The 21,882-nt window shown below is 42.5% G+C and overlaps 1 protein-coding gene across 1 annotated transcript in view; it reads right to left on the bottom strand.

The window, feature by feature from the left end:
• Positions 1–21,882, bottom strand: part of PTGFRN (prostaglandin F2 receptor inhibitor) — a 65,898-nt gene that overhangs the window by 37,213 nt on the left and 6,803 nt on the right. The window contains 1 exon segment of the mRNA XM_042810291.1: positions 560–925. Within this exon segment, the coding sequence (XP_042666225.1) occupies positions 560–925 (366 nt within the window).

The following is a 21,882-nucleotide window of genomic DNA, read 5'->3' as shown; positions in this document are numbered from 1 at the left end:
TTCAGGTTATTCCCATCCACAAACACATTCATTTTCACAAGAGTAAAAGACATAACACTAGGAATTAAAAATAAATAAATAGAAATCTCCCCGCTTATTACTTAAGAATTCGAAATGACAGAGCAAGGCTAGGACATGACTGAAGAAACAATACGCTAACGAGAAAAGGGAAGATTACTTTCTTCATACAGATTCCTAGACGATGCTATAAACAGGAGAGCACACAAGCTGTGTTTTCACCTGAAGTTAGCCCCTCTATTAAGAGGCTTAGTAACCAAAAGTATCTGCAGACATCTTAAGAAAACCCAATGCTTAGTTTTCCCATTTAAAGGGGTGGGGGGACAGAGAGGGGAGAAAGGAAGGGAAAGGAAAAGGCACCTTACGTGCTATCACTACTACTGTAATTCCCAATTTTGGATTTTGCCTTTAGGAGAACTCAACAGGAAAAAAAAAAAAAAATCACAGTGCTCATAAGCAACTGAAGATTAACATTATTAAAAGTATAACTATAACTGATACCAAAAACAAACTTAGAGCACACCTCACTCTTCAGAAATACCTTTCACTTGGACCTCAGCATCATAATTTCCCTGAACGGTGGCATCAGTGCTGGGCGTGGAGCATTTGTATATCCCTTGGTCAGTTGGCTGGATGTTTCTAATCACAAGTTCCACAGCATCGTTGCTGCTCCGTCTCAGTTTGATATCCCCGCGGCCCACACGTTTTTGGTACTCCTCAGAGGTGAACGTAGAATCCCAGGTACTCACTATCCTCAAGAAATCAGTCGCCCGGGAGAACTCCCAGTCAAAGTTCTGTTCACTGGGTCCATCGTAGTCACTAACGCTGCAAGGGATCACCACCTCCGTGCCCACAACTCGAATAAGAGGGCTTTTGGGCACCCTCACAATACGTCCTCTGCAGAAAGCTACATTGGGGTATAAGGACAGAGAAAGCAGACAGTTAACAGAAGCATTACCAGGCTAGGCTTTGTCCAAAAAAAGAGCGATACAGAATACGGCTGGGCACACTCCTCAGAAAGCTAAAACTACCAAGCGCAATCTTTCCTATTAATATTTAATCTCATTGGAACAGTAGCCCTAAAAACACCATTTTTTTGTGTGGGCAATCTTTATTTCATTGCTTATTTAGTAAGGAATTACTAATTTCAACAGATATTACTTGAACAGACTTCTGTAACCACGCTTGTTTCCAAGACACATTTCATCTTTGATGGAAGTCTCAGAACACGGAAGCAGGAACAGAGCATGCTCCCCCCAGAGTGCAGGAAAACATGGAGCTCAGCCTGTGTCCATTTAACTAGACAGAGACTGTCTAACTAAAAGGAGAGCAATGGCAGTGCTCTGCAGAGGGACGGCAAGGCCTCAGGCAAAAGTGTGAACTGCTTAAGTTAGCCAGAGGACCTGGTGAAGACATGGAAGGACACTGGTCTACTATTTGGCTTTGTAGCTCAAACGATAACCCCAACAGCTGGGCATGGATTTTGATGGGTTCTCACTTTCCCAAAGAGCGAACTGCTTTGATTCATAGTTCCAGCCATTGAAACTTCTTCAGCGAGGGAGGGATGCTACCTAACCCCAATCTCCAAAGAGGAACAACAAAATTCTTATGACATCCCACTAGCTCCACATCCACAACTAAATATTTCAGCAGCATAGCAAAACAGAAGCCAGAACACCGATCTTGCTAAAATCAAGTAGACCATCATAGTAATACCAAGAGCAGTTGGACCACTAGGTTGATCTGGGATCAGACCAAATCATGTTTAAACAAACAGCCCACACACAGGTGAAGTCCAGTAACTTACAACTGCTCATCAGCCACATTGGTAAAGCTACCAGCTAGCAACATGAACATTCATATATGCGACGAGCCTTCCCTTTGTATCTCTTGATGTATTCAGTACTCAAGACTGCACACTAGAGTGGCTTAGAGCCATTATGCCACTAGGAACCCCAGGTTGGGCAATGAAGTCACTCTCACAGAGAGAAGCCATCCCTAGGGAAGCTTGTCATAAAGAGGAGCACTGAGTGGGATGTGTTCAAAAATCAAGATCATCTGTGGGTATTTAAAAACAAAATGAGGAGCTGTACACATCGAGTAGAATTATAAGATGAAAAGCAGATTTTGGTCTCCAATTACAGTTCAGCAAACAGTTGAACCAAGGACTGACGCTGTCTACCTCTGCAGCTGATAAGAACAGGTAATTCCCAGCACATTCCTTGTTTTTCAGGCTGTTCATATGCATAGGCTCACTCCTGTAAGTTATCTTCCTGAGTGCTGTGATGTTCTATAGTCAACATAGTATAAAGAGTATAGTCAACTCTTTCATTACACTAACACCAACCTGCATTAAAAACAGATCTTTTACTTCACTTATACCTTATACTTACACCCTTCCCAAAAAACTGTTACATACCTGATCAAGTAATGAACTAGTCTTAATAAAGAAGCTAGACTTTTCTGCATCTTCCCAGTGTGAACAGAAAAGGAAGAATCTCAACTATCTGCATCTTGTTCTCAATCACAGGTGTTTAAGGGTATATCTCTAAACACAAGCACCATATATCAAAATCCAGAATATGGAAAAATAACCAAGAAAAAAAAAAAAGATAGTTGAAAGGCTCCAGTTACTGTATTTCTCATAGACCTTATGTTCTAGTTCCATTTAATCCTTCAACTTTTCCTTTTACAGAAAGCAGGAACAACAGGTAAGCTTCAAAGCACTGTCCGACAGCCAAAGTGGCTCTGATCACACCAGTGCAAGAAGTCAGCTCAGGATCCTGACTGAGGGCATTGCTCTTAAACACTGTCTTCTCCCTAGAAAATACTCTCCTGTGACACTAAAACAAGCAGACAACACGGTTCTGCATGCGCCTTCAGCTGCAGACCCACATACTGTGCACTGCACTAATCCAATCTAGAGGTGACAAAAGCACGGCTAATGCGGCAAGGGCAACACGTTTGTCTTTGAGATTAGCACAGACAGCTCTGTTTCTCTTCCTTCCAAGCTCACTAAAGACTCTTCGACATTAAATGAAGGTAGGGGTGATTGGCATCTTTCTAAGAGGAGGCAGGCACAAAGGAAAGATAGAGGCACAGAGACTTGTGAGGCAGAAGCAGAGAGACAGCATCGCAAGCTAAGAGGATATGAACTTAATGCAAAGCAGCTGCTGTGCTCTTAGTGCCTACAGGTAAGGAGGAGTGCACACAGGACGAATACTTCAGGGATGAGCTGCCATTTGAGTGACCCAAGAGGCTCAGAATCTAGCAAGCCGTGAATCCAATGCTCTGCTTTTTGTCCTGCAGCAATCGACAGAAGAGTGTCCCTAGCTGCTAAACAAGTTATGTTCTTCACCGTGCATTAGAGATTAACATTTCATGTAAGTGCAGCAGAAGGCATTGAGCTACAGACACCAACCTTGGAAAGAGGCAAGTTCTATTTTGCTCTGGCAGATAAACGGGAGCTTTTACAAATATTTTGTTCTTGCACTGCCCCACATTACAATCATAAACCCCCGCCTCCAACTTCCCAGAGCAAAGTTCAGCTCTTCAGAAATCTTCTTATGAGATCTTCACACTCTGTAAATTTATTGGGAACGTTTATTTTCCATGACACCTAATATATTTCAATGTTAATATAAGGTGACATGTTCTTAATGAATTCATTTGAATACCATTTAACTGTAGAAACAGATGGAGCAGGACAGAAGAGTGTATACATTAGTGACAAAACCCAACAGAACACAAACAATTTAGTATGGTGGTTTTTATGATACTGAAAAAAAAACAAAAAAAGATGTGTATTTACTAGGAGCTCAATAACTGGCTTGATATCACTGAGTGCAATTGTGGACATCCAATCTGTCTGAGTACAAAATTAATTGCTTAAATGCCAAACTATTTTTACAGATACCAGATCGCTGATGAAATAGCAAGGAACTATTTCCAAAACAAAAGGTAAAGTATGTATCAAGACACAACAATAAATTGGGGACTGACATATCAATAATACAGAAGCAAGACACTCCAGACACAGCCTATGCAGTTTTGAGCTAGTGCTCGTTCCTTACCAACGTTGCACGAAGTACTTAAATTAATTTATCCCATCACCAAGATGCAACATCTTATTGCTGTCATTACGTTAAACCCTTTCAAAGAAGAGAGGTATGGAAAGTTTTTAGGATAGCCAAGAAAACAGAGCAGCAAAATCACACAGGACCTATAGAACAACCATTCTGTTCAAACTTTCAACAAGCGCCAGCTCCTCAGGAGAAGAGCTGATGGGGCTTTCCTTCTACATTAGGGACATTATCATTGATAAAGAAAGTCTCCTAGGAGCCTCATCATCACACCGATTACGTATCTTCATATCATTTATGAAAGAACATGACAAGAAGTAATCCGTGGAGTTGCTCACAAGTCTGGGACGGTATTCTTACTGCAAAGAACACAATTCTGCTTCAGTGCTCTCTTGTACAAGGTGCTGCCTCCAGCCCACACTAGACAGCTCTGCCTAATAAGAAACCTTGTTCTCTCGGCAGCCCAGAGAAGGAGGTCGACTTTCTACATCCTCCTTCCAAAGGAAAATGCAATGTGACATGCAGTAGGAAGCCAATTAAAGCCAAAAAAGTAAGAGCTCAAGACTCAGTAAATTGGCTCAGAGTAAGAACGAGTCTCACATAGTCCAGTTCCTCAACCAAGGCAGTCACAAGAGATGTAACGACAACGTTGCTGATGCCTTTCATCCCAAAGGCATCTCAGAAGAGCTTTCTAAACAAAAGGTTGTTTCATTTGCCAACTAAATATTACCATATCTTCGAAGGAAATACAGCAACCCTTTCAAACTCACAACAGTTTATGACAGGACAAAATGCTGCAGGCAACTCTGCAAATGGCGGTAATGATTTTTCCTCTGGGAAATCCTCCACATATTTTTCACCTAAGTACCACTTTGCTGCAGCCCTGTTTAAAGGAGGCAGCTGAACATGGACAACCCTTCTTGGGCCATACTGGAGATTGAGCGATGGATTTACCACTACGAATAGCTGCCCCTTCTGCATCCCATTTCAAGCAAAACACCTCACCTCCCACTGCTGTACAACACTGCTTAGCTACAGCATTTGAGAAGTCATCTTCCAAATTGGAAGGAAAGAAAGATTTTTTTTCGCATTGTTTTTGTCCCACCCCAGACATGTCCACACAAATCCTCCTCCTCTGTTCTGAGAGGAGTTGCTCAGGCCCCCAGCATTCAGGAGACATTCAGCAATGCTTCTTAGCCAGCAGCCAGGTGCAGGACAGGCAGCATGCCATGCTTCTCCAGGGAAGGAAATCCAAGGCATACCAGCAGGACAGATTATAATCCTTATCACCAAACTCCCTCTTCTCTCCTTGCCTTCCCTCCCAGTTTTAATTATCATCAGGCAGCTCCACATCAAGAATGCCACATGCAACTAGCTAGGAGAAAGTAAGAAAGAAATACAACTACATTTACAATGTCTGAACACCCTTCAATGCTGTTAACACAATATATATGTATTTAAATACATAACATGGTTTTCCTAGAAGTCGCACATTTACATAAGCAGTATGATGCTTTGAGATTACCCCCATGCACACATTTTTAAATGCCATCAATTAAGTCTTCCATCCTACATTGTTTATGTAAAAGACAAAAAGACAGGGAGATCAAGGAGAATACAAAAAAATTATATTTTTTTAAGCTACCAGAAATTCAACTAACTATTGAAATATCTTTACTGGTCTTAGAAATAAATGAGATCTCTTACCATCCCTGCATAACGTGCACCAACATCACACTCTTCTTTCCAGTGCAAAGCGACACACAGTAGGGGCTGAGATCTATTCTAGATACAGTGGTAGGCTCTTGCTTTCTTGCTACTCCTTCCGTATTACAAAATTTAGATCATCCTAATCAGCAGATGCAAGCTGTCCCTTACAACCAAACAGCCTGCACTGGGAAGGCACAAAGGGCTCCTGTAAGCGAGACCAATTGTATCCCTGCTGTCTAAACCATAACCACTGTACTAGCCTACCTGAAGCAGACAGAGCTCTGCACTTTGCAGTGCAACAGTGCTGTTACACCTCCCTGACTGCAAAACTCTCTACCTAAAAAAGGATCAGTAGACTTTTATGGCTTGAAAGATCTGCAGTGCATCATCTGAACATATCAGAGAAGAGCGAGCAAAAGAGTTCATGAGAGAGACATTTACACTGTTCTTTCCCGGGCGGCTGGGATTCTTTTTTTAGATAATGGAGAGCTCTTATCAAAAGGAATTAGCCTGGGTGTAATTGCTTAAAACCCATTATCTCTATCAGGATGAAGAAACGCATACTGCATCTTAAGTGAAGCCTCAGAAACGCTATCAAACTGCAAGGCTGTCGGATTGCTCTAATCTCCATGCCATCTGAGAGATCTCAGAAAAGCCACATCTCCAGCACTGGGTGAAAAAGTGAATACCTTCACAGCTGGGCTCCATCTCTATCTGTACCACATGGATTAAGATTCACCGGACAGGATTAAAATAACATCTCCTGCAGCACAGTAACGACCTGCTGTTTTTTCCATTCACCCCACCTTTCCCCCACAAAAAGTGATTTCAAATGCACCTAAACAGACCTCAAGGCTTTCACTGAGATACAGTTCCTAGTTATCCTATGGTGCACCACTTCATTTCCAAAAATCCTTCTGCACAGCTGCATTAAATGTTTGCTGCCCTATTTGGCCAGTTACCTAGGCTCTGTCATCATTGGAGAGGAGAGGTTCTATAAACTTTTTGTTTATAGTCAGAGTCTGAAGAGACAGCCAACTGAGTTTGACAAGAAAAAAAAAAAGCCAACAACAAAAGCAGATTTTCTATGTCCCCTACTTTTTTTTCCCCTTTCTTAATACACTTCAGATATACAAAACACACCACCATGTTGGGCCAGATGACCATTCAATGAATAAGGCCTGACTTTTCTGCCCAGCCTGAGTGTCAGGATGATATTCTTTTGTGTAAACACAAAGTAATTGGCAAGTCCAGACCTGGAAAGAGCAGTCAAAAGGCATTATCTAAGAAGTCAGAGACAGTAAGAAAACAGTACTCCACCATATAAAATACACTAAATCTACTATCAGCACTGGTCAAAGAGATCTACTTTGGAAAATCTTAACTGAATCACAAGAAAAGCCTCCTTCCTCTGCCCCATCTCTGCTACAGTGACTGCCTCTCTTGACAATGCCTGTTCAGATGATCTCATGGTTATCAGGAATAAAGCACCTCACCCTTCTTCCGCTCCTCCCTTTTGAAGACCAACAGACTGGCATCTCATTCACCCCAGCAAACAACTCACTCCATTATCTGTCTGTCAAAATGAGCTACAGGAATTTTCCTTAAGTGCTTCTGCAACTATTTCTGCTACAACATAAGTAGAAGGAGCCATAACCGACATTAGAAACTAGTAAAGCAGAAAACAGGTTGCATGTGTGATACAATCACAAAATCGTTAAGGTTGGAAAAGACCACTAAGATCACCCAGTTTGACTAACAACTCATCCCCACCATGCCCACTATCCACCTCCCTCAGTGCCACATCACACAGCTCTTGAACACCTCCAGGGATGGCATCTCCACCACCTCCCTGGGCAGCCTGTGCCGCTGCCTCACCACTCTTTCTGAGAAGAGACATTTCCTAATATGCAACCTGAACCTCCTCTGGTGCAACTTGAGGCCATTACTTCTTGTCGTGTCACCAATTCAACAGAGCTATCATTTGCTGCAGACAGCCGAGATCCCAAAGTGCAGTGCTACTTCCCAGTCACAAAGATAGGTATGCTATAGGAGTGCAGGGGGAAAAAAGGGAGACATACAAACCTTTCCCAGCTATGTAAAGCAAAAGGGTTTGATAAACTGAGTGCCCTAAGAGCACAGAAAACTGTGGCAGCACCAGTCCCAACAGAAACGCCTAACAGGCAGAGATAATACTGAAGACTGCATTTTAAACTCTTCTGGATGTCAAACAACTGTATCACATATGATCTCTATTTCCTTTCCCTATCACTGACTGACAGTTGAAGATAAAAGGCTAAAGATAATGAAGCACTTTTGACAAGTCTCCAAAGTGCAGCTGGGAGCAAAGGGGGAATGAAAGAAAAAAAGAAAAGCAAGAGTCAACACGCTGCTTCTTCCTGTGTCTTACCTGAAAGACCTGCCCCTGTTACTGATCTTCATTGACTTTTCTCCAAACATTCTCACAGAACTCCGCTTTTGCCCTAACCTGCCAGAACACTCCATTTAGGCTACCTGGTGACAACAGACCCAAAAAGCGCAGAGACTCTGCAACCGGTATTTAAACTGCCACACCAGACAGGTGATTTTCTGCTGTTCTGCTTCAGAAGCAAATTGTGTTGCAAGAGGAGAGGTTCAGTGTGTTACATTTTAAGAAAAAAAGTTGACAAAGCAGTAAAGCTCACAACTCCAAGCCAAAGAGCTGGCAGAGCTGGAAGCAAGGCTGCAAAAATTTGCAGAAATGCCATTTCAAGAAATATCTCCACATTTTCTTTTGTGGGGTAGAAGGTCACTGGAAAAATATATATATGAATTCAAATTCAAAAGGATTGCATACATTTACCAATATTAAAGAAGTCCTCAAACTGGAATATACAGAATTAAAATTAATACTATTCTCCAACATCATTAACTTATCTGTTATCTTAGATCTTTCCCAGAGCAGTTGGAACCAAGCAGAGCAGCCCAAATCCATTTGTGCTATATCGTAATTTCCTGTGGGCAGAGACCAACCATCCTCTTTGCTCTGTGTGGAATGTAGCACATCTCTAGTATTGAACTGAGCATTCTTCCTTGAATTTAATTGAGGAAACAATCAGTCTAGAATAAATAATTTCTAAATTTGCATTAAGTAAAATCACACCGAGCATGAAAATCCAACACAAGACAAAAAATCCAAATCTAAGACCATGTTAAACTATAAAAGCCAATAAATTTTTTAACCAGCATGATTTTAACATGGCACCTAGAAAAGACGGGAAAACTGTAAAACTAGGGAAATGTATTTATGTCAGAAGACTTTTTAAAAGATGCACATGTTGTGTTCAAGACCTGGTTGGAGGGGCCCCTGGGCAACCTAGACTAGTACCAGATCTGGAGGTTAGCAGCCCTGCATGTGGCAAAGGGGTTGGAACTCAATGACCCTTAGGGTCCCTTTCAACCCAAGCCATTCTATGATTCTATAAATATGTGAAGCACATTGCTATACAATTTCACAAAACATTCATTTTAAAAGGGAAATCTTAGAACACTCCTGGCTCCCCTCTCCCCAAACCAATCTCTATTGTTATCCTTCTTTTCTTTCCATAGCAGCAAACACTGGTTTTCAATGGTGTGAAGCAGACCTTCTTTTTTTTTCCAGTTATCTTTACTGCTAGGTAACATCCAAATCCATTAACCACATTTTCTTACATAAGTGCTAAATCCAGTACGGCTTTTACTTTTCATTCATCGAAAACAAACAAAAACCAAACACTACAATAGCTTCTGTATGTTTTACCTGCTCAAATTTGGTGGTCCTGGTCCACCTCAATTCAACCCCACACTTCATCTATATCAGCTGAAATCCTCTCTAAAGACAAGTCAAGCCTAAAGGGGATTGGCAGAGGAATTAAAGAGAGTCACATGCATGCTTTAATAATTCAGACATGAGCCTTACCCGTTACTTTCTCAAAACCTCTAGCAGGGGATCATTTCAACTCTCAGTACACAGAGGCTAATTTCCCAGCAAGCATTCCACTGTTGAGATGAGAGAAGCAACCATGCAGACCTCAGTAAAACCAGCACCAGAGCCAAGCCTGATTGCAGGAGACTGCAGCCACCACTTGGAGCATCCCAGCACTCATGTCAGGCTCAGACTCTCTGGCGGGTTTGGGATCCAGGACAGCTTCACTCCTTTTCCATCTGCTGTTGTGAGAGATTATAGAAGGCAGTGACTAGTCAGCAAGGCTGCTGAAACTGCTGGCCATGGCAGCACGTGGCACTGGCCCACCCCAGCTCAGTGCTTGACAATTGATCTGCAGTTATAGGAACCCATAGAGGGACGGATCTCAGTGTTTATTGAGTAATCCTCTTTAACTGTAATTTAATTATCTAATGGTCCATCTTCAACACGCATAATATCCAAGCAAGAAGCCACATTAGAAATGCCAACAACAGATGCACACAGAACAGGTGTTATGGAACAGGAATAAGCACCTATGTCATGTCAGCACGCACAGTCAAGTGCAGAAGCATGGCTACTGCCAGTGATTTGGCTGCAGAAGGTAGACCTGGACAAACTACCAACTAGAGCACATGAACATAGACAACAGGAGGTGTTAGAAATTGAAACCAGAAATGCCTGCGATCTAATTTGGTGCTCATTTCCCTGTATCATCACATTTCTAAACAGAAACATGAGAATTAAAAGATCTGCACAGCTAGGTAAAGACATAAGCAAGACCACTGGAGACAGCTTCAATTCTATCAGCTAGTAACCCTATAGTTCAGGAGCTCAGTTCACTCCTCACAGACACCTATACTCCCACCTTGTCTATACTCTTGCCTGCAACCTGGAAAAACAAGAGGGCAGTGTCTTACAGGCCTTCCCCCTCCCCCCCCATCAAAACCCACAGATCCAATTAGCACTCAAAGCCAATTTCGGGTCATGCAGAGCAACACTGTTTAGTATGCTAATCTCTATAGAGCCTGCATGTTAGGAGCATAGATATTTTTCTCCTAGACAAGAAGGAACTGTACGCATGCGTGTACACACAGAGCATGATTTAAGACACATCAGGGCTCTTCCTTCTTTAATATAAGGTTTACATAACTAATTCTGTTATTGAGAACAGCAGTGCAAGGTATTTACAATACTTGTTGTGCCTGAGCTTCTGTTATTTGCTAAGGGACCAACTATGAGAAACTCTCCTGCCCCAGAAAAGGCAGCTAATCTGGTCTCCAGCATTAAAAAAAAAAAAAAAAAAAAAAAACCACCACAAAAAAAAAACCCAACAAACCAACAACCATGAACAAATTAAATTATCCTTGCCTCAGGAAGAGATATTTTTCATTACAGGATTGTCCCCATCTTGCAAAAGAGATGACTGTTGGTAGGGAGGGGGCAAGAGGAAGGAAGGGGTCTAGATAAGAAAAATACAAGAGATTAGGCACATAAAACAGCATCTAAAAGATGCACAGGGACTCGAGTCAAGGTCTGCAAGAGGGTCTGCATAACCCCACACAAAACATTAAATAAAATTATCCCCCAATGGGTCTGCAAAACATCTGGATCTGAAATAGGCATGCCACATTGTTTGAAGGAGACATATATATCAACACAGGCAGTTCCAGAGACACCAGAAAAAAAAAAACATCAAAAGAAACAACAACATTTAAATCAATCAGGTTCCTTACATTAAGACTCCAGAAAATTGAGAATAAGGTATTCAGACAGTAGATGGAACACAAGACACTCTGTTTATTTACTTCACTAATATTTGGGGGGTTACAAGAAGGAAGGGGACAGACACTTTAGCAGGGTCTGTTGTAACAGAGTAAAGGAAAATGGTTTCAAACTACAAGAGGGGAGAATTAGACCTGATAAAAGTGAAAAGTTTTTTTCAGTAAGGGTAGTGGGGCACTGTAACAGGTTGTCCAGAGAGGTTGCAGATGTCCAGTCCCTGGAGACATCCAAGGTCAGGCTGGACAGGGCTCTGAATACCTGATGGAGCTGTAGGTGTCCCTGTTCATTGCAGGCAGTTGGCTAGAGGCCCTATACAGGTCCCTTCCAAATTAAATGATTCTATGATTTAAAATACAGAAAAAACTTATCCCATCATCTACAAATTCACAAGACTAGCACAACTGTCTACTTTAGCAGCTAGTCTCAAAGGAGAAAAGATTGTAGATAGAGGGTTGCTGGTGTTGAGGCCTCCAGAGCCACACTATGCTGGGGGTTTGCCCCAGGCTGGGATTAGTGCCATAGGCCAAAGACTCGAGGGCAACTGAAGCACAGCAGGTGTGCTGTGAGGAGATTCACCTCAGAAATTCAATCCTAATCCTAAAGAAAATGGGAACAGAGATGTTGCCTGCACACTCCTCCCAAAGGATACTTAAAGGACTCTTCATGTCTAACTCTAGAATTTCAATGAGGAAATGGGAACTCTTCCTAAGTCACAAATGTGAGTTAAGCCATCAACTCATGTATACCTCAGATACGAAAACCGCCCACTCTCTGCAGTGCTGCTTAACCCTGCCCAACAAATTCCACAGCCAAAAGCTTCTGAAAAGAGCTGCAAGAGCTGAAAACTTGCCAGCAAACACTGTCTCCAAGAGTCTGAAGGCAAATTAGCTGTGTAATTACCTGCCTTTTCCTTGAATTCTACCTCTAGAAAGCAGTTCCCGACACAAAAGGAAATGGCATCGTAAGAGGCTGCTGTTTGCTTTACCTAGACCAGGCAAAATGAGGATACTTGCTGGGATGGGTGGACAGGTACAGGCATGTGGCAACACATGAAGGGTTCCAAAATCCACAGAGAGCTGAACTACCTCATGCAAAACTCACACCTGGTGCAGCTCTGCTCCCAGTTACCCTCATACTGGAGAGAAACAAAATCTTTTGTACCCGTCTTTTCTAGAGAAAACAGAAAGAAAAAAAAAAAAAAAAAAAAAGAAAGAAAGAAAGAAAAAGAAAAAACCCACAACACGCCATTCTGGTGAACAAAGTTAACTAGTTCAAGAAATCAAAAGGCTCAACTTTCAAAAAACCCTGAGTATTAACCTCGGGAGCCAAGTCTCTTTGTAACATTTCAAGCTCGCCTCCTCAAGCCCTCCATCACCTCTGAAAACCTTGCCCTGCATTCAGTGCGGGTATTTTGTTATCTCCAGTAGCAGAACAGTGAAGCTCATCAATTCAGTGCCTGGCTGAAGAAGTCAAGCAGTCACCTCTTGTTCCCCATCACGAATGAAAAGCCTTTTTTTCCCCTTTGTATTACAGGCCGGCAAGTTTTCACTGCTCCTTTTTCGATTCACTTGCAGCATTTGCAATAGTATCTACTCTTTTCTCTACACTTAACACTGAATGGCCTCCCTTGTATACACAGTAACACACAGCACTACAGAATGTCACATACACTTAAGCTTAGGAAGAATTTTATGGTATCAGACGTTCAAGAAATCCACATGCAGCCGTATAGCAGAGACTGCACTGCAATGTATTGCTTCTTGGAATCTTAGTATTTGGCATTCAGCCATTAGCTACTAATTTTCAGATAAGCATGCCTAAATACACATCTTAAAATGCTTCCTGTTACTCCCACTTTTAAAAAATGTATCTCAGAAGTATTGACTTCACTGCTGTTGTCGGCATGCTGCATACAAAAGGTCAACATCATAGGTGATAAAAGAGAAAGTTTACACACAGACAAAGATCAGTCAATATGCACCCAAACCCAGCACACTTCAGAAAATGAAACTTCAAGAGGTCAAACACAGTGCTCACTGATCAGCAGGCTTTGGGAGGAAAAGTTTGAGGTTAAATATGGGGATACCACCTCTAACTTAGGAGGTCTCTAAGCTACAGGCGGTGGAGGGAGGATGGTCACAGTGTGTGCTCACTCTTCCTTAGGCATCCAGCCCTGGCTGCTGTCAGAGGCACGATGCAAGGCCAAATGGATGTTAGGCGTCACACTGCTCCCTCTCCAGCTTCAGGAGTGTGGAGGAGATAGCCTTCTTTCCACTGCCTGCTCCTCAGGTGGTGAGGAGGCATGAAAAAGAATGGAAGAATCCCAAATGTTCGAGTAATTCTTAAAATAAGAAGAGAGGGAACCCTGGATGGGGCACAAAATAGGAGAGAAAGGCAGGTAGAGAGCCAACACAATGTTAAAGCATCAAGAAGAGGAAAACAATTTCTGAGAGAAGCCCAGAGGGAAACTTCTTCTCTGTTTCTTCTCTGTTCCAGTCTCCAGAGTTACACTGCTTATGAGACAATCTACATACAAAATAAGGAGCTGTTTATTTGGGTGAAACTTAGATTTGTGAAATTATTCTGTAACTAGCACTTATAATCAGCTTACACTGAAACAGACAGCAGATTGCACGCACCCTAGGCATCCTCACATTTGCTGTACTGGAAAGAACAGGCAGGACCCAGAGTCAATTTTACAACTGAAAAAAACCAAACTCCACAGCTCAACTTCATCCCACCAGAGAGCACGACAGCCATTTGCAGGCTCCTGAATCAGTGCACACTTACAACATAAGAAGATAACAATGCAAGTTGCAAATAACCATTGCATCAGCAACAGCACATTGCGGGCTAAATCTCAGAAGTCTTACGCCAGCCACTGCATTAACACAAGGGAAGAACTATTTTAGCACTGACTGAAAAGAAATGATGCCTGGTGCAAGCACAGCAGCTGTCTAACAGCACACAATATAGAGCACCACGTGAACAGAATGTGGAAAATACAACAGCAATTTAGAAATTTGAGGGTGTTAAAAATCATCAGGAAAGCTGCAGACTTGCCCACAGACACTAAAATTAGCAGTCCACGCTTTTAAACAGTGAGAAAAGATTCTCAGTAGCATCTCCTAAGCATCTTTGAGATTTTAGCTCATTTTAGCTCGAGTGCATCTCTCTGAACTGCCCCCTTCGCTCACAAATGGCACTCTGGTAACAGAGGTGGACTCAACACACATAAGAAGAGTTCCTATTCCCCAGAGGTACTTTTGATTAGGCTCAGAAAAGCAACACCAAGAAACACTGCTGTACAAAATACAGAGCAAGTCCTGATCCTTTTCCATAACGTGCCATGAGAGGTCAAGGAGAACTATTCACCCAGCCTTAGCAGCAAGGACAGTATGAACCGACACGTCTTCCAGAATGCAAATGCTGACCTACACACAAGAAAATCAGGAGAAAAACACACGTGAGATGCAGCTGCACAACACCAGCCTATACCCAAGAGGTGCGCTTTTGTCACTTAGGATGCAAGTAAACTGAAGCGAAAGCCTGCTCTCACAAGCATTAGCAGAAAAGGATAAGCAGAAATGGCAGCGAATGCTGCGCAACAACAGGAAATATGCTATAACAAAAGCCTGTTTGCTATTAGACAGCAATCAGAATTATTACTGTTGTAAGAAAACAACAAAGTTCCTTGTAAGCACTCCTGCTGCTGGCAAAGAGCTGCACAGAAGGGAAAGCATTTACAGAGCACTACGCTTAACCACACGACTTCCGCCTCACCTCACTCCCTGCGTCCCCACTAAATTTTTCAGAAATAAGAACAGGTTTTTAAGAGATTAACGATCTGAAGAGCATTTCCCAGGAGCTTCAGCCAGTTAAAACACGCAACATCAAATTAAGACATTTCAAAGAATCCAAGCAGAAGAGCACCAGCTATAATGCAACACAACAGCAGCCCATAAATGCCTCCACTGTTGCAGTTTTATAACCTAAGCCCTACAAAGAACCAAAACTTAGGATACAGAACACACTACTAGTTTGGGTTTTGCCTTCCTCCAGACATGACACATTTTATTTCAAGATCTTTGACCCTTTCACAAGGAATAAATAAGCCTCGGATAAGAGATTGCTACAAAGTCTTGAAGTACAGAAGTCCAGTCTACCCCTACGCTAAAAGGAAGCACTCTGCTTTTATCGTACAAGGAGATCCACTTTACTAAAGAAAACAGGTGTTTAAAAAAAAAAATAAATCAGTTTAACACTTTCCTAATTATCTTCCCTTGGCAGCTTTAAAGTATTGAGATTTTTGCCTGGCCTTTTCACATTGCAGTACTTTCATCTCTTAGCAGGTCAACACAAGAAATTCACTTCCTATCCATCATCTATCGACGCTTAGTACAATCACTAACATCTCCCAGAATTCTCTGAGATTCTACTGAAAAAAATCTCTACTGATGAAAAGAACCATCTTCATTAATCCGCCTGGCAGATGCATTCTTCCCCTCTGATCATTATGGGAGTTTACAATTCTAATAAAGCTGTACTCACATCACATTATTCAGATTACAAAATCTCTGGAAAAAGAAAGCTCTCGGGCACAGTCCTCTAAATCATCAAAAACACTTCTTATTCCTAGCTGATAAGCACTTTAAGAAAGGTTATGTACATAGTTGACTGCTAGGAAAGAGACACAGGCATGGCCAGGCAACCAATTACCACTGAAAAAAAAATCACCCTGTAAGCAGAACTCAACTGAAATTGTAGTCATAACCCTATTTTCTATGTGGAAGATCCATACTTATACACATTCTAGTCCAAGCTCAGAGTGATCCCCACCAACTGACCATAAGCCAAGGCTCTAAGTCCTATGCAGAGAGCCTGAAACAACAGCAGAGGTGAAAGCTGCATCCCTGAATGTCCATACTGGAAGTTAATAACAAATTAAGCATCACTGTTGCTGACTGTTTCAGCATTTATTTATCTCTGCAGAAATATGCCATGGTTGAATATCACTGAAGCACGTACATCAGAAATATCAAGGACAAGCTAAGACCATGGACCACTTTCGGAGTTACGGGAAACACCCTCCAGGGAAGAGTTTAAATTGAGGCTCTTTAATGAAGAAGGAAGTGAGCGGAAGGACAGAGCTCCTCAGCCTGATTTCACAAGCTTCTGCTAAGCCTGGACATCACTTAGTGCAATGCTTGTCCACATATTGTTCTTAAACACCAGCAATACAGAAACACAGAATCACCACGGTTGGAAAAGACCTCCCAGATGATCTAGTCCAACCATTAACCTATCACCAATACTCCCCCTCTGAATTGTGTTCCTTAGTGTACCACATCCACATAGTTCTTGAACACCTTCAGGGATGGTGACTCCACCACCTCCCTGGGCAGCCCATTCCAGCATCTCACCACTTCTTCGGAGTAGAAATGCTTCCTAACATCCAACCTGAGCCTCCCCTCCTTGAAGCCGTTCCCTCTTGTCCTATTGCTAGTTACATAGTTAGAGAAGAGGCTGACCCCCACCTCGCTACAACCTCCTCTGGCAGCTGTGGAGAGCTATAAAGATCTCCCTTGAGCCTCCTCTCTTCTCCAGACTGAACAATCCCAGTTCTCTCAGCCACTGCCCATAAGACTTTTGCTTCAGACCCCTCACAGTTCTGTTGCCCTTTTCTGGACATGCTCCAGGGCTTTGACGACATTTTTGTACTGAAAGGACAGAAGAAAGAAAACACTAATTGGTTCCACTTAGTTTCTATCTCAACATTAAAAAATACTAACACACTCGAGCAAACTGAGAATTAAAAGATACTAAGTATGTGAAAAAAAATCTAGAAATAGACATTGTTGTTTTTCTGTGACTATCACCATAAATTCATAGAGTATTCTGCCAACTATTTCATTTCAGAGCTCACTTGGTTTTAAACTCCAGTTTTGTTATTACTTGAAACTCGTGACAGCTTCCACACAAAGCGTAATTCAGCACACATTCAGCAGAAATCATAATCAGAATTATAACTTCAAGTCACAGAACAACTGCATAATCCAGTAGCAGTACATTTATCTAAGCACAGTGGTCTGAGGCAATATTCCTTAGCGTTCTTTAGGCCAACTGACCCACTGGAAGAGACTCCATACCAGTCCTCATTTCGATGGAGACGCAGTGAGGAACCTCTGCACAATTTCACTCTCCTGCATAGCTAAACAACCCAGACAACCTGACAAAACCTTTGCCAGCATTCATACTTCTGACATTGCTGAGACGACTGTTTAGGTAGTAGTGGATTCAAATGGAGGAAAGAAAAGGCCAGCAAAAGATGACTTCATGTACAGAAATAGACATTCTGAAAGAGGGCAAGAGAAAGATTCACTCTCTTAAAAACCTCAACCTGTATCCATCATCTGAGAAGCAGAATTCTCTCTAAATGAGTTCTATTCAAATTTCTCAGTGGCCATTCACCCCATTCACTTTATCTGTTTCAATACATACAGAACGCGCATCATCTTTTCCAATAAGGAGAAAAGCTTTGGCCCAGGCAGGCCAGCTGGGAGATGCTTTCAGGCTCTTGAACCAGAGCCACGGATCCCCACAAGTTCCCACACATGCCCATACTACACTGAATGTAAGAACCTGCCCTCTCCATGGGATGCAACACAGCTGAACAAAAGCACAGGGAGCCGTATTTGCTCCATTTTGCACATCTTTAGAAAGCATGTCTCCACATCCAAGACATCCAACTTTAATTCAACAGAATATGTTGTAACAGTCACATCAAAATTGGCTCACACTCAGCAGGATTTACCTCCATGCAGGATTGCCTCTGAACTACTACAGACCTCTGTTTCAAGTAACGTAAGGGTAAATGTAACACTTAGAAGTGAATTACTGCAAAGGCTGTACATGCAACTGCGTAGAGGGATTTAGGGGCCCCACTAAACAGACAGGTCTTCAGGTCACTACCCAAGACTCCAAGGAGGTCTTAAAAGTAGGAACATCAATTAACACAAGCTAAAAAAACTCCTCAGCTGTACATATGGAAAACAATTGCCAATTTATGATTTATGTATTTCTAAGGCACGTAAAAGCAACCATATATGGAGAGGTGCAGAGCAAAACAGTGATGTTAAATAGTAATGAGAAGCACTCAAACAACTTCGAAGCCCAAGTTCTTTGCTTACCTACTCAAACAGAACAGGCAAGAGCAGAGCAAACTTCCTCTCAACCACTTCTATGTGCAAGTGCCAGGCACAGCCAAGACACGTCTGGCCGTTTTGCATCAGAGATCAGGTACCAAGCTCATGCAGCTATTCATCAAAGACCAAACTTGTTAACTACTGTGTCACTCAAGACATGCCTCTATTTCTCCCAGACCAGACTATGTACATTCACTTAGAAGTGGAGCAAAACCAGTAATTAATTTCACATAAGACCAACAAGGCCAGCTTGTAGGCCAGACTCATACCAGCACGCTCAAAAGCAGAAAGTTCTACCTTCACATTACCAAACCGCCTGCGATTAGCTGTCCTCCACCACTCCTTTACAGCACAAGGTCTTATGTTAGATATCTTTGTCCTCTAACAACCTGCACAAGGTGTAAAGCCTAAGACTGTTTCATCATATTATCCCAGTCAACGTGAGAGTTTGAAATCTGAGTAGAAAGAAAGAATATATAACTTACAACTAAGTCCTCTCAACAAGCCTTGTATAGTCAATGAATATAAAGATGTTATAATTACGAATTAAACAAGAGAGTTTGGCAGAGCAGATTATAATAACAAAAAGAGAATAGATAGAAAGCTTACCCACATCCTGGACTTGCTGCAAAACTCCAGAGGAGGGATCTCCAGAAGAGATCCTTCTCCACTGGTAGCCAGCTCTTAAATAGGTCTAGGAGAGGTGGATTGCCTTCACCTGTGCTCCTCTGGCTGACTCATTGCTCACCTCAGGTGATCAATCAGAGGTTCAGACTGTGATTCAACAGTTCCCATACAGCCTTCAATACCTTTAATACACACAGGTCCTAAGGAAAGGGTCCTAAGGTGGTCCAGCATGCCTCACTCCTAGATCTTCTATGAGCACATATCCCTATTTCCTCAGACCTAGATAACCTTGCTGCCATATTTTGCTCTACCTCCCATCCCATACACCCAAGTCCCTCCCCACCCCCCAAAAAAAAAGAAGACTTCATACCATTAAACCAAGTCAATGAAAATCATCATTGTGAAGTAGTAAAAAAGCTTTCATCACCACATCATTCAAAGAATCTGCAGCCTGGGCCATTGCTTCCTACCTTCCAAAGCCTCCAGGTATCTTTCCACCACCCCATGCACAACCTGTTCTTCTTCAAAGTGCACCCCGTGACTCAGTGATTGATCATTTCCCTGGCAAACTGCTCCTCTGAACACATTTTAGTCCAAGCACCAGGCATAGAAAGTCTCATGCTAGTGGCCTCCTCTGAGGACGAAAGCTCAGTTTGCATTCCAAAAACTGACTGTTCTTTTATGACAGTCACATAGCCAAAGTGCCACAGTTGCAAATAAGACTCTAGAACAAAAAGGCTATTGACACAAATTGTCACTCATATGACAGAAATACTCATGCTGTACTTTGTCCAAACCTGCACATACAGAGTTCTCACCCCAATGCACCAATATCAGAAGTGTGATGAAAGAGGAAAATACAGAATGAAGAGAAGCCAGCAATTTACCTGACGGCATACACTAGTTCTAGGAGAGCACTGTAAGGGGAACAACTTGTCCTAGATAGGACTTGTTAATGCAAGGAAGTCTGGGTATGGAGATGCCTTGTCCTGGCATGTGCATGGCATTAATTTATATGTTACCAGCCTCTGCATGAAGAGCAAAGTGTCTCTCAGCTTCAGGAAGGGAGAAAAATCTCTATATATACTAACCAAAAGTCAACTGCTCACACTAAAGGGTCAGTGGAAAAATCTTTCAAATGACCTTTAACAGTTCCTTGGCAAGTAGCTTTGGCTCATCTCAGTTGATCCCTATAGGTTTACGAGGAAGACAGAGTCTGGAACAAGCACACTCTCTGTGCCCTCTCCAGTGCTGAACAGGAGCAAAGATACAAGCTGAAGACTCATTTGTTCTACTATTTTGGAAGGACAACCCCACCCAGCAACTCTATTAGCAGAGCTGCAGCCATCCCTTTCAGACTCAAAAGGCAGACACCACAATCAATTCAGACACCACAGCACGCCCTGCAGCCACACGCATCCTGCTTCAGTCCTTGTTTTATACTCTGTAGGAGTCCACAATTAGATATTCCATTTACCTGCCAGTGGCGAGAAGAAACCTTTGCTCAGAAGACTCAGACATTTCAAGATTTATTTGCAGAGCTTCAAGAAACTCGTGGCTTCTATCAGGATTGTTTCCTGGTGATAGCTGCCCCAACCCCACCACCCCACACAGCACACCTTTTTCTCATTCTTCCACTTTAAACAAGCTATTCCCTTTCTCTCTGGAGAGAGTGACCTCTCCCAGCACTCTTTCCTCACCTTACTTCACCTACCTCTGATTTCTAACAACAGCCACAATTCCATGCCCATGGACTCCCGTTATTTTCTCTCTCTTTTTTTTTTTTAAATAAAACCTTCCCAAACCTAGGGTAGTGAGTCATTTTGCAGCTATTGACAGGTGCCTATCAATACAGCTGCCTGCATCCAGAGCTTAGTCAATAGCTTTAATGTCAGTTCAACACTGCTTTAGGACAGAACCATAGGGCTGACGCTTACCTTGCCACCTCCCATCTGCAGATGATCAGTGATTTTTTTCTCTGATAAGCTGTCATACTATTTACTCCCTCCCTGATGGAAGCCTGCTCCAGGCACTTCAGCTCTCTAAACCAAGATGTATATACTGCATGCCTCGTCTAGAGCCAAACTGTGAGATCAAAGGGAAACAAGGTTGATGCAACAGATTTACTACTCAACATTAATTTAAATCTCCATACGAACTGAATATAAACAAATGTACTCTACATACAACAGAAAGGCTCTTTATGTAGACACAAATTTCATCCATCTCCCAAAACACGGGATGCCACTGGGCTTCACCAGGCTTCTGAAAATTGTAACACTTCCTTGGCTGCCCAGAGAAGCTGTGGATGCCCCATCCTCTGGAGACATTCAAGGCTGGGTTGGATGGGGCCCTGGGCAGCCTGAGCTGGTGGGGGGCAGTCCTGCCCACGGCAGAGAGTCGGAGTTGGGTGGGCTTTAAGGTCCCCTCCAATCCAAACCATCCTGTGATATGGGTAAAGCTGGAGGTTGTAACATTGGGTGCATATTATGGGTAGTGCTCTGAAAGGACAAAA

The sequence above is a fragment of the Centrocercus urophasianus genome, unplaced genomic scaffold (assembly GCF_019232065.1).
Source record: "Centrocercus urophasianus isolate 14NV4802_14NV808 unplaced genomic scaffold, USGS_Curo_1.0 seq_12, whole genome shotgun sequence".
NCBI classification, from domain to species: domain Eukaryota; kingdom Metazoa; phylum Chordata; class Aves; order Galliformes; family Phasianidae; genus Centrocercus; species Centrocercus urophasianus.
This window is presented reverse-complemented; position numbering and strand designations above follow the sequence as displayed.